This window comes from Vanessa tameamea, chromosome 16 (assembly GCF_037043105.1).
Source record: "Vanessa tameamea isolate UH-Manoa-2023 chromosome 16, ilVanTame1 primary haplotype, whole genome shotgun sequence".
In the NCBI taxonomy this organism is placed as follows: Eukaryota; Metazoa; Arthropoda; class Insecta; order Lepidoptera; family Nymphalidae; genus Vanessa; species Vanessa tameamea.
The window spans coordinates 3,553,045-3,569,602 of record NC_087324.1 but is presented as its reverse complement, the minus strand read 5'-3'; the positions used below and the strand labels follow the sequence as shown (position 1 = coordinate 3,569,602).

General features: G+C 34.3%; 1 protein-coding gene across 1 annotated transcript; it reads left to right on the top strand.

The window, feature by feature from the left end:
* Positions 1-1,157: 1,157 nt before the first annotated feature.
* LOC113393984 (E3 ubiquitin-protein ligase MARCHF6) lies at positions 1,158-13,286 on the top strand. Its single transcript, XM_064217254.1, has 11 exons — positions 1,158-1,314; positions 1,399-2,490; positions 2,596-2,847; positions 5,775-5,975; positions 6,686-6,883; positions 7,716-7,844; positions 8,159-8,249; positions 8,658-8,839; positions 9,315-9,499; positions 10,019-10,208; positions 10,436-13,286. Exons 2-11 carry the CDS (start codon positions 1,435-1,437, stop codon positions 10,568-10,570), a joined length of 2,619 nt encoding a protein of 872 aa, XP_064073324.1. The 5' UTR covers positions 1,158-1,314; positions 1,399-1,434; the 3' UTR covers positions 10,571-13,286.
* Positions 13,287-16,558: the final 3,272 nt, after the last annotated feature.

Genomic DNA, 16,558 nt, shown 5'->3' with positions numbered 1-16,558 from the left:
GTATCTAATAAATAAATAGCCTATGCTACAGCTTGAATATTATATTCTTTATATTAATGTGCCCTTTTTTATTTACATGGTTACATTATATATATGTTGAGTTATCTTACAATTTAATAAGTGATTAATATGTATAAACTTCAATTATTTATATGAAAGCGTTAAATGTTTTAAAAAAATAGACATTTATAACTATTGCTGCCTTTGCTTATATTCACAAATTTTATTTGAGAAATTGTTTAACTCTTTAGTTTAACATTATTAAAATACAAAGTCAGATTAAAAGCAGTTGAAATTATAACAATTACGTATTTTAACATAACAATTTATTTTCCGAAATTCTTATTAAAAATTAAAAATTACCGATTTCTAGTAGTAAAGTAACAATATAACGTTATATTCCAATTATACCTTTGGTAAAATTTAATTTTATAAATAAATATCTGCAATTGTAGAAAATAACCACGTAAACCGTTTTGACATTTTAAAACATTATCAAACTTCAAACTTAACTTTTGATGTTGAAAGTTGAAACATAGAAATTTAATTTTATTGGAAATATTATTTGTTCAACAATATATTACTTCAACACGTTATTGAATATAATAACTCTGCAAAATTACTAATAATGATAATTCTAAAGATTATAAATATATAGTAGTATAATTATGATAATATGAAGTCGTGAAATCGTGGTTTTATAGTCTGAAATTATTATTTATTATTTAACAATAGTAGCACTTGACATTTGTTATTTAACACTGGTCATTCCATTATCTATAATCAAGCACAGATCAACAAATCTAGAGCTGTCTGCTGCCATGCTGCCATCTCTAAGAATATTTTTCCTACATTATACTAAATTAAAGTTTAGAACCTAGTTACAAACAAAAATGTTGTTAAATAGTTATTATTGTAAAAATAAATAAATATAAATGTAGTATTGTTAAATATGGACATGGAACGCCAAAATGGAAATGTCAAAGGACAATAAATCTTCATTTTTAAATAAAGATTGAAGAAGAATACTGTTCCAGAAAATGTAAAAAGTAATAATTGACAAATATAAACGTAACATTGTAATGTAAAAAAAATATTAATTATTACAATATAATATATTTATGCCATTGTAAACACATATATATTTTTAATATGGGCAATAAAAATTAGGAAAGTGCAATTTTCCTGAGGTGGTCACATTACTCTTTTCTGTAACTGTGGTTAACAAACAAATAGATTTATTAGACAGAAATCTTCGTTTTTTTCTTAAAATTCTTGTTTTCTCGCATTCAAGTGTTATTAATATATATTGTGGTATAACTCTTTACGATAAATTAAATTAGTTTTACTTGTTTTCGTGAATCTTTCGTATCTTTTTCAATACGTCAACTTTCGCAGGTCGCATAATCAAGCAGAAAAACTGGATCGAGAACAATGATGGACTCGGACTCGTCCGGTGCGGACTTCTGTAGATTCTGTAGATCTGAAGCTTCGTCCGATCGACCCTTGTTTCATCCTTGCATATGCACAGGCTCTATAAAGTGGATTCACCAGGAGTGTCTTGTACAATGGATGCGATACTCGAGAAAGGAAATATGCGAACTGTGTGGACACCGGTTTTCATTTATGCCGATTTACTCACCTGATATGCCGAGACGGTTACCACTCCGGGATGTTGTCGGTGGTCTAGTAACGTCGGTAGCGTCTGCCGTGAAAGATTGGCTACATTATACGTTGGTTGCACTTGCCTGGCTCGGCATAGTGCCTCTCACCGCCTGTCGTACTTACAGATGCTTGTTCTCGGGCTCTCTGGACCCTGTGATATCACTACCCTTTGACATAGTTTCAGCTGAGAATCTAGCTAAAGATGTTTTCTCCGGATGCTTCGTTGTGACATGTACTTTATTTTCGTTTATTGGATTGGTCTGGTTGAGAGAACAAATTATGCATGGTGGTGGCCCAGACTGGATGGAAAGAGAAAATCTACCTGCCCCTGCGGCGGAAGATATACCTCTGCAAGATAATAACAATGATCATGTCAATGAGGGTGCAGGGGATGATGGTGGGGGACGAGAAGAGCCCAATGGAGAAGCAGGTGATGATCCATTAGTAGGGGATGAGGCAAACTGGAATCCTATGGAATGGGATAGAGCAGCAGCTGAAGAGTTAACCTGGGCACGTTTGCTTGGTCTGGATGGATCCATGGTGTTTTTAGAACATGTGTTCTGGGTTGTGTCTTTGAACACATTGTTTATTGTTGTGTTTGCATTTTGCCCATATCACATTGGCAAATCAGGTGCTGCATTAGCTGGATTAAGTGCTGAAGGGCCATTTGCTGGTCTTTTAACGGCTCTAGCTGGATATGTTATTGTGGGGGCTATACTGGCAATCCTGCATGGTTTGGCATCCTTACTCAGGTTAAGAAGTGCAAAGAAGGCATTAGGATTTTGTTATGTGGTTGTGAAAGTAGCACTGTTGTCTGTTATTGAGGTGAGTTTTATTTCAATAATTGTATATATATATTTCTAAAAATGAACATAATTTACTTTAAAATTAAAAAGTCATATAAATTATTCTAGTACAATTTTTTTCTAGATTGGTGTAATACCACTTGTCTGTGGCTGGTGGTTGGATCTCTGTTCACTATCAATGTTCGATGCCACCCTCAAGGACAGAGAAATAAGTCTCCATGCAGCACCCTGGACTCTCATGTTCATACACTGGCTCGTTGGCATGGTCTATGTGTACTACTTCGCATCATTCATACTGTTACTGAGAGAAGTATTAAGACCTGGAGTGCTGTGGTTTTTGAAGAATTTGAATGACCCTGATTTTAGTCCTGTACAGGTATGTATTCTTACTAATATATGAATATAAGTATGTTTTATTTAACTAATAGTTTTTTATTAACTGTGAACATTCAAGTTTTAAGATTTAAAAATGATAATCATTTGTTTTTTTTCTGTAAGTTTATAAGTTAACATATAATGAATATAATATATTAAGTATTAATACAGCATCCTGTTATTGTTCTTTTTTTAGTTTTTATATATCGTAGTAAAGTTTTTAGTTCTTTTTGTGTCTTCAATAATTTTAGCTTCTGATGTTTAGATTATCAGATTGATAATAATAACATTAAAATTTAAAGGGTAATTATAATAGGTAATTTTACCAAGATAGGAGTAAATATATATCATAAATATATTGGGGTAAAATTATTATAGAAGTTGTTAAGACTAGTTTTCCCCTAGGACCATTTATAGATCTGTCTGCGCTAGGTTTCCTACATGATTCCATATAAAATATAACTCCAATGTCTATGGGATAGGTAGAGGTCACAACTTACCATCAAGTGGCCTATTTTCTAGAATAAAAGTGCCTTGTCTATGGATTACCTCTGAATTGCATTAATACATTTATAAATAAATATTACCCGGCACTATTATTATTAACATATAAACAACAATTTCCTTATTCATTTGCATTCTAGTTCAAGCATGTTATTCTTTATATGGCATGTTTTTTAAACATATTTATTTTAATTTCAATATTTATCTTTAAATAGGGAATAGCATTCTAATTTTTTAATTTTATTTGCTTGTGTATTTAAAGATCACATGACATACTAGCTTACTAACTGGTTTTAATTTCATTAGATTATTTTTCATGTTTGTTTTATAGACATGGTTGTTAACAGTCCATGCATTACTCTATGTAAGAACTTGACCATACCCATTTTGAATCCTGACATATGAACAGTTTAAAAGATAAAGGGTTTATCTCGTTGATTCCTTGTAATTTAAACTGACTTTACTACTCTAACAGGGTAGTCTCATCGGTACTCCTGGAAAGGTATCGCCCTCTGCTTACATATGTAAAGACACTTCCAGCGTATGTTGGTGCAACCTATCGGCAAACGAAATAGATTAATAATTTTAAAAAAATACGCTGATGCATTGCAAACCCGACCTCACTACTATCATAGGGAGGTCTCGATTAGAAAATGCTGTCACGACACATCAGTGGCGCAGCGTCGTCGGTATCCGGTTTGACTTGATCTCCAGCATAGTTACTCCTTATGCGACGTAGACGTGCACTAAGAAAGATTTCAACTTCAATAAGGGAGAATGGGAGAGGTCACTTTGTATGAATTTTACCCGTATGAAGTCAGGGCGAACAGCTTGATGCTTGTTGTAGACATTACGATAATGAACGATTACTGATTAAATTGACGAATAAATTATATGTCATACTATCAAAATTGCTATTATAGTGAAAATATCAAAGTAGTTTAATTTTAATTAAGATAAGAGACAATAATTCTCTTTAAAAATCGGGTTACATTGATCTAGAACAATAATAATCAATTGCTTGTAGATCTATAATTTACTCCTGTAAAAGCAATCTAGTATCACTTATGCAGTGCTGGATTTTAATTGAATGCTTAAATGCGTCGTAACAACTGATTCCGTGGCAACGACGTCTAAAAATTTTAGTTTGACTCGGAAAGACGATAAAATTAACCTCGAATTCTTATAGGCTTCATCGTTGAGGTAGTGTTTAACACAGATAACTGTTTAAATATAGTTTACAGAATTTACATGACAAATTTATTCATTCACATGCTTATTTAAAATTGAAAGTCACATTATTTAAAATTATTAACCCTGTGACGTCCAATTGTTTATAAACGTTGCATCAAATTCAACCTAGACATTTTACCACAACGGCCCACAAAAGTTACACGTCATCTTCAATATTTACGTATTTATAATATTAGCGCAAAATAAGAATTTCAGAATGTTTCAGCCAACTATAAAAGCATTGGTCACCATTTAGTATTGGCCAAGGCATGCCATTACATGGCTTCCATACAAGTGAACAGTAGGAATTTGATATGATAAAGTTCGCATTGTTATGTGTTAAGTGACAAAATAACCTTGAATTGAAAATACGACACGTATAATTAATGTATACATTAAAATAATTCATTGTATAACGTAGACTTATATCGTCATATGGAATATTAACGTATTATAAAATTAATTATGTTTTTCATTTTCAATGTTATATGCAATAATATTTTATAAAATCGTATCGAATTTAGGAGCTGGAATTATTTCATAATCTCAGTATCGGGTAAAAATAAAATGTTATGAGGATAGTAAGACCCAGGCATTACAGACGTTCTAAAAATAAATGTGCCCCAAAATAAGTTAGATGATGTACAGTATTGTGTATGTGAGGTTTGATACACAGCTGTTTCGTTGCATCTAAAAAAACCTTAGTAAAGCGTCGGGCATAGTTAATAAATTAAGTTATTTGTGTCTATATATAATAAAATTCCGCAGATATTTTTAACTTTACCGCCTCATAAATGACAATTGTTTTTTAAAAACATTAATGAAAATAAATTATCGCGTATAATTCAACACAAGATTATATAAATGATAAAAAAGCGTGGAGCTTATACTTGTCGAATTTCAGGCAGGTATATTATATGAAAAATGATTACATTTATTTGACATAACTTTGTATTTCAAATGTTGGAAAAAGAGTAACTACTGAGTTTCTTGCCGGTTCTTCTCAGTAGAATCTACATAGCGAACCGGTGGTAGCTTTACGTAGAATACAATTCTGTAAAATGACGATTTCAAAGAGATTGTAAAAGCTTACTTGAATAAAGTATAACTTGATGTAGAACAAAAGTTTTAATAAATCGATATAAATTATTTTAGTGTGTTGTTCACAAGGATTTCGATACTTTCTTATAGGAGATGATCCACCTGTCAGTGTGGTCTCATATACGGCGCCTCGTCGTGTCAGCCATGGTGTTTGGTACAGCTGTTCTGTTTATGCTGTGGTTGCCCATCAGGGTTATCAAATACGTGCTGCCTGGTTTCCTGCCTTACGCTGTTGCCGTTCATACTGAGGCACCGGTCAACGAACTCAGTTTAGAATTATTGTTGCTGCAGGTAAATATTTAACAATATAGTTTAAAAACTGCTCTATGTTAAAATATTTTTAATACAAAATGAGTTTTTATATGAGAACTCTTAGAGAGACAAACGTTTTTATAGCAATAAATTTTAAATTATCTTTTATACGAAGACGCTATCAAAAAAGGAGTATAATACGATTTAAATAAAAAGGAACAAAAGTAAAATTTGTAATGAATAAAATCAAACCGAGGTATCAAAGTATCAAGGGTCGATGTCTTACCCGAATCCGAATATTACATTAGTGTGCAGATGCAAATTTTTGCGAGGTAATTCGATGTGATGAAGAAGTATATATTTAGTAATCACATTTAAAATCAAAATTTTGTAATTTATATTAAACGTGTTCCTTTTTGAGTCCGAATCCGATGAAGGGCATAAGAAAAATCGTTAAGTATTGACTTGTAAGGTGCTAACGCAGTTCACGGAGGTCGCGCGCGTTGACTCACGATTACCTACGAGTGGTATTCAAGATATTCGTTTATTTATTAATATATTTTTTGCTATCAGTAACATATTCGTTAATTTTTGTAAAATTCAATATAAAATGATGCTAACGATTTCAAATGCTGATATTAATGAGTTCTGTCTGCAAGAACAAAAAATAAATAATATCAATATACTATAATAAATATCACCCGTTTATTATAAAAGTTCTCATTCGACGTTTCCGTCGTCCGCTCCAGGTGATCCTGCCGGCGCTGCTGGAGCAGTCGCACACGCGCACGTGGCTGAAGAGCGGGCTGCGCGCGTGGTTCGCGTGCGCGGCGGGCGCGCTGGGCCTGCGCTCGTACCTGCTGGGCGAGGCGGCGCGCGACAGCGACCCGCACCCCGCGCCGCACCCGCCGCACCCCGCGCCGCACCAGCTCGGCGCCGCGCACCAGGTCAGCCGCCCACTGTAGAGCGCACATATGATATGTGCACGTCTAAGATGTTACATCACTTGTTTTTCATTGGCTCACTCTCTCTTCAAATCCGAGCACCTCAAGACAGAAGTATATTCGGTGGGATGACTAATGAGTTGGTCCTACCTATCCTGGAAGCACAAGTTCGAGCATCGGGCAATTTTGTTGCCGTTAAAAGGTTCTAATAGGGAAAAAATTTAAAGTTAAAGTTGAGTATTAAAACAGAATGGGAGAACGAATATAACCCTGCGCCGCAGCAGCTCGACCCGAGCTTCAGGTCAGCGGCCGCGGAAAAGTACTCTTTGTTAGAATTGAGAGTGCACTCACTGTATTCAGAGCTCAGTGTTGATTAATATTTGAAATTTGTCCCCGTGGACATTATTTAACATATATTCACTTTGCATGCTTTGTTTTGAGTTTGTCTTTGTTTGAATGAAAATGGCTACATTATTCGTAAGTGATGCTATAGCAACGTATTATATATATTTACTTGGCGGTAGGGCTTTGTGCAAGCTCGTCTGGGTCGGTACCACCCACTCATCGGGTATTCTGCATCCAAAAAGCAATGCTTAGTATTTGTGTTTTCCGGTTTGAAGGTTGCTCTCAACCTTCAAGCCAGAACAGCAATATATCCCTTATGCGTAACATCTTATTCATTCTCCCAAGGTTAGTAGCGCTTTGGCCATGTAAGGAATGGTTCAAACTTCTTTCAGCGTCAATGCCTAGTGGCCGCTTGGCGTCAGGTGCCCATTTGACCCCCCCCCTGCCTATAATATAAAACTACATCGTGTCCGTGTGCGTGTGCGTGCAGGCGCTGATGTGGCGCGACGGGCCGGCTGGCTTCGAGCCCTACGTGCGCGTGTCGTGGTTCCCGCTGCGGCTGGGCGCGCTGCTGGCGCTCGTGTCCGTGTCGCTGGTCATGGCCAGCGCGCTCACCCTCGTGAGTCCCGCCCACTTGTCACACGCAGCCGAGACCTTAGGGATTAATACCATTATAATATAATAATTCAGTTGAATTAAAGTCAATTTCCTAACAAAAGTGACTTTGTTGCCATATAAAAAAATTATATTACAAATATAATTTAACACAATGGAGGTTTAACCGTTTGTTATTCCTTGAATTAGTTGCATTATATTTGGATCAGATAGCTAAAATGTTGTCTTTTACAGATCTATATAACATTTATATATGGTTTATAGTGATTACAATCATTGTTTTTGAATATATGATTTTATAACATAATTTTATTATAGGTAATACCAGTAGCAATAGGTAGAAAAGTGATGGCGATATGGTTACCGAAAGCGTCTGAAGGCGTGCACGAACTCTACACGGCAGCTTGTGGTGAGGGCGTCAGATTTATAATTCTAGAATAAATGAATACGCTAAAAATAGAAAAAAACATACTGTGCGTCTCGGGACGCCCGACCGAAGTGACAACTTAAACTAATCTAAGTGGAACTATTTAATATTGGAATCGTTTAACTTAAGAAAAGCTTAGGTTAATACCTAAATTTTATGGATATATTAATATCATAAAGTAAGGAGAGGTTATTTATTAATAAAATGTTTTATTAACAATAAAATATATTTAATTATTAGTTACAATTCTTGAACATGTACATTGTGTGTACGTACATTATTACGCGTAAGAGAAATAAAACGGACGGCAGACAGACTGACGCCGGAGCGCGTTACGTAACGACCCATAAGGAGCAATAACTTGAATAATCGACCCGTGTGCGCGTGCAGGCATGTACGTGTGCTGGGCGGCGGGGCGCGGCGGCGCGCTGGCGGCGGGCTGGGCGCGCGGCGGGCGCGCGGCGCTGCTGGAGCGCGCGGCGCTGTGGGCGCGCCGGGCCGCGCGCGCCGCGCTGGCCGCGCTCGCGCTGCTCGGCCTCGTGCCGCTCATGTTCGGCCTGCTGCTGGAGCTCGTATGTCTATACGATTACCTAGTTTAATGCCGGTACTTTGCGTCGTGCAGGTACTTGTACGTACAGCGGATGTAACATAGCGACTCAGTTCCCGAGGACGGTGGCGCATGGGATTCTTGGTTTTAGCTTTTTCGAGCCTGACTGAGCAGATACTGGATAATATGAATGAATGAATGTGTAGTATATTCCAATGGCAATTAGAGTAAGATAATCTGTGCTACTTAATGACTACCAATTGCAAACGGTTCATGGTATTTGTATTTGTAATGCAACATAATTTCAATTATAAGTTACATACACTTTAATTTTACTGCCAAAGTCCCGATACGAACTTCAACGATTATTTACCAATGACGTTATGTCAATTCAAGGTCAAAGTTGCCATTGAAATATTGTACGATATTTAAAAAAAAATAGGACTTAAAATTCATATAGTTTCATATGTGTACATCTTCAACATAATTTCGTGTTTCAGGTGTTAGTGATCCCGCTCCGAGTGCCGCTCGAGCAGTCGCCTGTGCTGTTCGTGTGGCAAGACTGGGCTTTGGGCGTGTTGTATACGAAGATAGTGTGCGCACTGACCATGATGGGTCCGGACTGGAGCATGAGACGCGCCATTGAAAAAGCGTACAGAGACGGCATTAGAGAAATGGATTTAAAGTAATTTTTGTATATATTTACTTGGTGGCAGAGCTTTGTCCAATACTTTTTGGGTAGATATCACCCACTTATCACATATTTTAACGCCAAGCAGCAATACTTAGTATCGTAGAGTTCTAGTTGAAGGATGAATGAGTCGTTGTAACTACTGGCAGAATACAAGTGATATAACATCTTAGTTTCCAAGGTTGGTGGCGCATTGGCGATGTATAGGGTCAATATTTCCTGCAGTGCCACTTGTATAAAGGTTTTGTATAATGCTGTCCATTTACCATAGGGTGACATATTTGCCAGTGAGCCTAATTATAAGATATACAATAATGATAAAAAGTCTTAAAATTACATTTTTTTTGTTCCAATTTTCACATGCAGTGATTATTGAGGATAATAATTTTTTTCAAGAATATATTTTTAAATCTGTAATGCAGAAGGAAAATGTTGTATTAAAAAAAAGCTAACAAACCCTAACTAAATAGAATAAGTACAAGCGACCGACGCCGATGTGACTGTATGCGATAGGTTCATCCTGCGCTCGGTGGCGGCGCCGCTGGTGCGCTGGCTGGGCCTGGCGCTGGCGGTGCCGTACGCGCTGGCGCACAGCGTGGCGCCGCTGCTGGTGAGCGCGCCGGCGCAGCGCAACCTGCTGGCGCGCCGCGTGTACCCCGCGCTGCTGCTGCTGGCGCTCTTCGCCGCGCTCGCGCTCTTCCAGGTCTGCAAACGCAGTTGACATAGTCATTATTGGAGTCAGGCGCTTATGGCGATCAAATCCATTATTAAATATATATTTTAATACACTCATATATAACAATAGAATTTGGTAAATTAATAAGAAACGAAATCTACTTAAATGACTAGTACTTCTATTTAATGAACAGTATGTCGTTAAAATTTATAATGCTGTAACAGTTTAGAGCCTAAAAATATTTTATTTCACAGATTCGTCAGTTCAGAAAACTGTACGAGCATATAAAGAACGACAAATACCTCGTGGGTCAAAGACTGGTCAACTACGACCATCGGCGGCACAAACAACAACAACAACAACAGAGCACCGTTGCTTCGAGTAACTAGAAAGAGTGTGACAGAGACAGCTACATTCTTCTTCTATGCTCTTGTGATACTGTCATGTGAATTTTAGAATAAGGTAGGACTTTTAGTCTAATTAAACACGGCTTGAAGAGACTTTCCTTTGGTCTTTTTTTTTTTTTGTGAATTATATGATCGAAAATGTGATAAAGGAATTAATGATTACGGTATCAGGTATGGGACTCCTTGTTGAACAGATAATAAAAACAATATTAAATATTGTTAAAAGTGACATTATAGCCTACAATTTTTATTATATGAAAGATTTTAATCACAATTTTTTCTTCCATTTATTGGTGTGCAATATTTTCATGAATGAAATGCATCATTATAATTAACAAATCGGTTTTAGTTGTGTATCGGAATATTTGCGAGTCATTCTAATTTATTCAAGTCACAAGAGCTATGTATTTTTATAAAAGATCATATCTCTTGCAATTTTTTGATTTTTATTTATGTAATGTACTTTCTCATTTGCCTTCCATATTTTTTTATGATCAAAATATTGGATTATATTTCAATTCCTATATATTTATTTAACATTCGTATCCAAATAAAAAATACATTTTGCATTCAACAGTACATACAAATGATTTATTAAAAAATTATATTTGACACATCATTTTATAGAATTGAAACGAGTACAATACTTATTATAATTTTATACTATTATTTGTATAACATAACTAATTTGAGTATTAAATTCCTTAGAGAATTTAAGTTTAATTCTGAAAGTCAGTATTTGTACCAGGTATATGTGAATGTCCTTATTTAACGGAAATTTAACGCAATTGCTTTGTATTATGGGTATTAAAATAAAGTTTATCACGATCGTTTCTAAGATATTTTTAAACATGAGCTAGAGTACAAATGAAATACCAGAAACCAACTAACCGAATATAGACCGTATTGTTATTTGCCTAAAGTATAAAGTAAAATGACGTGTCAACGAGATTTGCATTAATGGATGAGGGTTGATTTTAACGCGAGCTTTTCTTTTGGTAATTGCAAATATATCCACGTAACTTGAGAAAATTGTACCAATGTATGTGTAATATGGAATCATAATTTTCGTTTAAATTGATAAAATTGTTTAAGTATTTCACTAAGAATATGTCTTAAAATCCATTCCACGAGTCGAATTCCTAGGGAATAAAATACTAGCACCTCATTGGTCAATAAGCACGAATATAGAGAAGAGAGACGAATCCCGCATAAAGCACAATTCTATGAAATGATTTGGGTAACGAAGGTCACACGCATTCACGCTCATTAAACAATGAGCGCCGAAAGGAAATTTCCTTTGGGAGTTCGTTTTGTGGGATGGAGAATATAATATAGGTCTCTAGAGTAAAGTACAATCAGTAACATAAATGCTTTAATCGCTGATTCGGAAAACTTCACAAATCCGTCCCATAAACTGTAACGCGTGCCCTAATGCTACGTAATATATGAACAGCACCACCATTTAAAATAATTAATATCATAAGCAATCTCAATGTCTTTGTAAATTGATGGTAGATGTTTTCATAATAATTTTGAAAATTAAAATTCGTTCAAAAGTGTACACTATATTAACATATAGTCCAATATTTTGTTCTGATGTTTTGTAAAATAAAAAATTAAAAATCATTAATTTAAACTATGTAGTAATTTTAATAAAAATCCAATAATGTTAATTACCATTTACTTTGCTAATACGAATTAATATTTTACTATAATCATACTACAAAGACGATTCTAAAACTACAGGTATAAATTATAATATTTCAACAACATATTCAGAAAACCCAAGAACACACTATATGGCACTGTTTTCTTGAATTAAATAATTAATTCGCTGGTCTGTCTTTCATATATAATTACTACGAGTTGAATCTTTAAAATTATCTTAGTCTAAACTCATATTTCATTCATAATGTTTATTACATGTATTTAAACTTAAAACATGTTTTGTCTTAGTCATACAGTTAGTAGAACTGGTTTGAAAGAAAAAGACAACATATATTTTAGTTTAGCGTGCTAAATAGACGTTTTTGAATGATAGGGTAAATTCCAAACATTAGATAGTTTAATTTTTTTAAATTGTATTTTATAGTAATGCTATTTACGACTTTTTTAACATAATTCATCAAAACAAAATCAGATTGTGTGTAAGTTAATGTTAAAAATGAAATCTTTGATATCGCTTGAAGAAATAAACTAATTTTGAATTCCGTAGATTTGTTAAGTAGTTTTATTCTTTATTTATTAATATACTGCTCAATATTCTATAAATAATTTCTTGTTCTGTTTGTATTTTACTTAAGTCTTATTATGATAAATATTTGCCAAAATCTATAGCAATTTTAAAAGGCATCTTCCTAACAATGTGGCAACACCATAGATTTTTAATGAATTAAATTTTTCTTCTGGCATTACCTGATAATACATTATAAATTTTAAATAAAAGTGTTTTTAAAATAGAATATAAATAATGAATGAAATAAATTAACTTTATCCTTTCATACAATGTTTAAGGTTAAAGATGATCGTGTATAAGTAGCTTTGATTTTAATTTCTTGTGTTCTCATGTACCGTTTTTTTTATATTGCATATTGTAAATGAAAATAGAATTGGCTGCGGACGAAGGCATTGATGTGGATGAAATGATTTGTAGATGGAGAAAGTTAATTTGTAAATCAATAAAAGGTTATTGAAGTCTTTTGTTTTATTTTAATAAATAACAAATTAAGAAGGGCCATGATAGCCAAGTTAATTGTCAAGCGGTCGCGGGTAAACCATATGTGGCCAGCATTTAATCATGCTGTTTGTGAAGGAAAATATAGTCACCAAACCAGCAGTGCAGCATTGAGAGTCTTTCTCGAAATATCCTTCTAATATTTCACACACGTTGAATGTGAACATCACGTTGAAGTAAATATAAATAAAAATCTTAGTAGTTTTATTTTTAGAAATTAATATATCGTTCAAAACCACATTATCAATCCATGATGACACAACTCTCTCACTTAACACAATAACAAGGAAGGGGGTTTCGCAAATGAGCAATCTGATAGTAAGTGGTCACCACTGTCCATAGACTGACACTGTTAGAAATATTAACTGTTTATTATATCACCGACGCCTTGGGAACGAAGATATTATGTCTCTTGTGACTGCAGGTAATCTCATCCTTCGAACCTGAATTCAAAATAGTGTTAGCGAGTAGCCCTTGCCTCCAATACGATGTTACTTCATAGCATGTCATAATTTACCATATCACATTATTACATATAATGATTATAATCATAACTATTTATTTTATATTATTAAGTACTTATAAAATTATTGTTGTAATTAGTTGTTTAATAATTTGTTAAACTTTAATTAATACTTTTTTATTTGGGAAACTATTTAAGACGGGCACAAATACTTACACATATTTTTATTAAAATAAAGATCTATCACAAGAAATAATGAGATTGTTGCAAGTTATTGAAAAATATATTTGTTGGAGAATTATTATAAAACGTGATTTTATTTTGTCTTCTCAAACTACTGAAATTATTACATTACATTAGTAGCCTGTAAATTTCCCACTGCTGGGCTAAGGCCTTTCCCTTTGAGGAGAAGGTTTGGAGCATATTCCACCACGCTGCTCCAATGCGGGTTGGAATTTGCTTTCAAACTGAAATTATAAAAGTTTAGTACTGCTTTATGGTGGTAGAATATACTAGTAAGTGGTACCTAATTGGACGGGCTTGCAAATAAAAATTTGCTTGGATTCTGACCTACTCGACAGCATTCGGCACGCATTCGATGAAGCGAGTGACCTGCGTCTCCACAGTCTACACTCCAGCTGGTGCTAGTGTTATGTATACTATAACCACACATAATAAGTATTGACTCTTGTTTAACTACTAATTATATATAAAGAGATTCATTATTATAGAGGCATAGATATAATTTATTTATTTATTTATTTAATTAGGTTTGCTAGCAGTTGTTACATTTAATCAAAGATAATAAGAATTTCCTAACAGTGTGGTACGTCGTCGTTGCAAAATATTCAATCTAATATTCACCAAAACAAGGTGATTTGTTGGTTAAAATAGGTTTCCAATGCCGGCACATATATTCCTAACATTTGTGCACTAAATTGGACAAATTTCAATTTCAAATCCCTTTAGATTAGGAAATTATGCGGAAATATGAGATGGGGCCGTTAAAAGAGTGTTTTTGCAATAGCCTTTGCATTTGTACACGCGACAAATCGTGATACCGTGGCGTTAGCGGAAAGCGATTTCGCATAAAATTAGTGTCGGAGCATAAGAATAATAAGTATTATTAGTTTATAAAGAAATTTATTCGCGTGTGACCAAAACGCTGCCATATAAACACTATTTTACATCACAGTCCACAAGTCGTTCGTTCAAATTTATGTATGTGAGTTTGCATTTAATTCTTCAGAACTGTGTAAAGTAATTTTTAAATAATTATGGGTTATTAAATTTAACATGCAAAGAAAGAAAAAACATGTAAAATGGCGTCTGAAGTCTGTTGTTTTGCTTTCTTAATCGGATAACACACTTATTGGAGAGAAACTTAGTCGTAACGCAACACATTTAAACGGTTTGTTATAATATATAGTAGGCATTATATTGCATAAATTATAAAAGCTGATATTAGATGAACATAGTACGCAAGTTACATACTTACACCTTTTTATTTTATCTATTCTAGGATATCTTAGCGTTTATTGTAATAGCGTTAAACTAACAAATAGAGTGGAATTGGATTATAACGTTTTTACAGTATTATTGGTGGTGCAAGTGGTTGCACCACTTGCACCGCTTCTGTTACAGAAAATTAAATACCGTCAAATGTTATTAACTGAGTTTATTTCAATGTAAATAATTGATGGAAAAGTCTAACCACTGAGATACAGCAGTATTTTTTTTTGTAGTATCTTACAAGACATCTACCGTGTCAAATTTAAACCATTTCAGAACCCATTGAAACATATAAAAAAAAAATCATCAAAATGAATCCAGCCGTTTAGGCAGAGTCCAAAGCGTACAAATAAGACTAAGGTATACTATAGTTAAGGTATAGATGTAATTACAGTGACAAACGAAACAAATCATTACGCACACTTATTAAATATCAGATTAGGTAGTTCATTTATATTATCATAAATATACGTAAAAGTATATGATCCCTTGCGTTTAAGGGGTTAAGCATAAAAAGCTATGTTCTTTGGGGTGCAAACTTGCTTCATACCAAATTTCATCATTTCAATTTCGGTTCTGTGGTTTGGCCGTGAAAAAGTGAAAGACAGAGAGAGAAAGACTTTCGCTTTTATAATAGAAGTATAACCTATATTATGAGATGAAGTTTAATTGTTAGGTTTAATAGTGCGTTTATTATTATTAGTAAGATTTATAATAATTTAAAGTAAATATATGATAAAGTTGTTTTTATATATGTCAAGTCCCTTGTCGTCCATTAAGTAGGAGTCGTGTGGTGCACGGATGGCGCCAACACCCCGGAGTGTGGTGAGACCTTAAATAGCGTTAACAGATTAAATAAGAAAAGGCCAAGTAAAAAGCTCGTGATTGTACAAAATAAATTGAAAAGGAGGATTGTGTCTAAATCGAAGTAACGCGTTTGTTGACCTCTGACTACCGAGTTTATCCGATCAAAATAACGATCATTTTGATCAATGGGCCTCGAGGTTCTCGTTACTAATTCCAATTACCAGATAGATGGAATCGTGTGATACATCTCAGACAAACACGTGTCCTGTGCACGCGCGTGCACGTTCGTTCACAATAATGATGACGAATAATTTATAGTCAAGAAATAATAAAAGAAATAGCAATTGTGTTGTTCTTGCAAATATTTCACCGACAGACCTTACTGTCTATAAAAGTAGGTAAATGTTTCTCAATGCTGGGCGTGAGAATTTTATTTTTAGGAGTCAGTTTG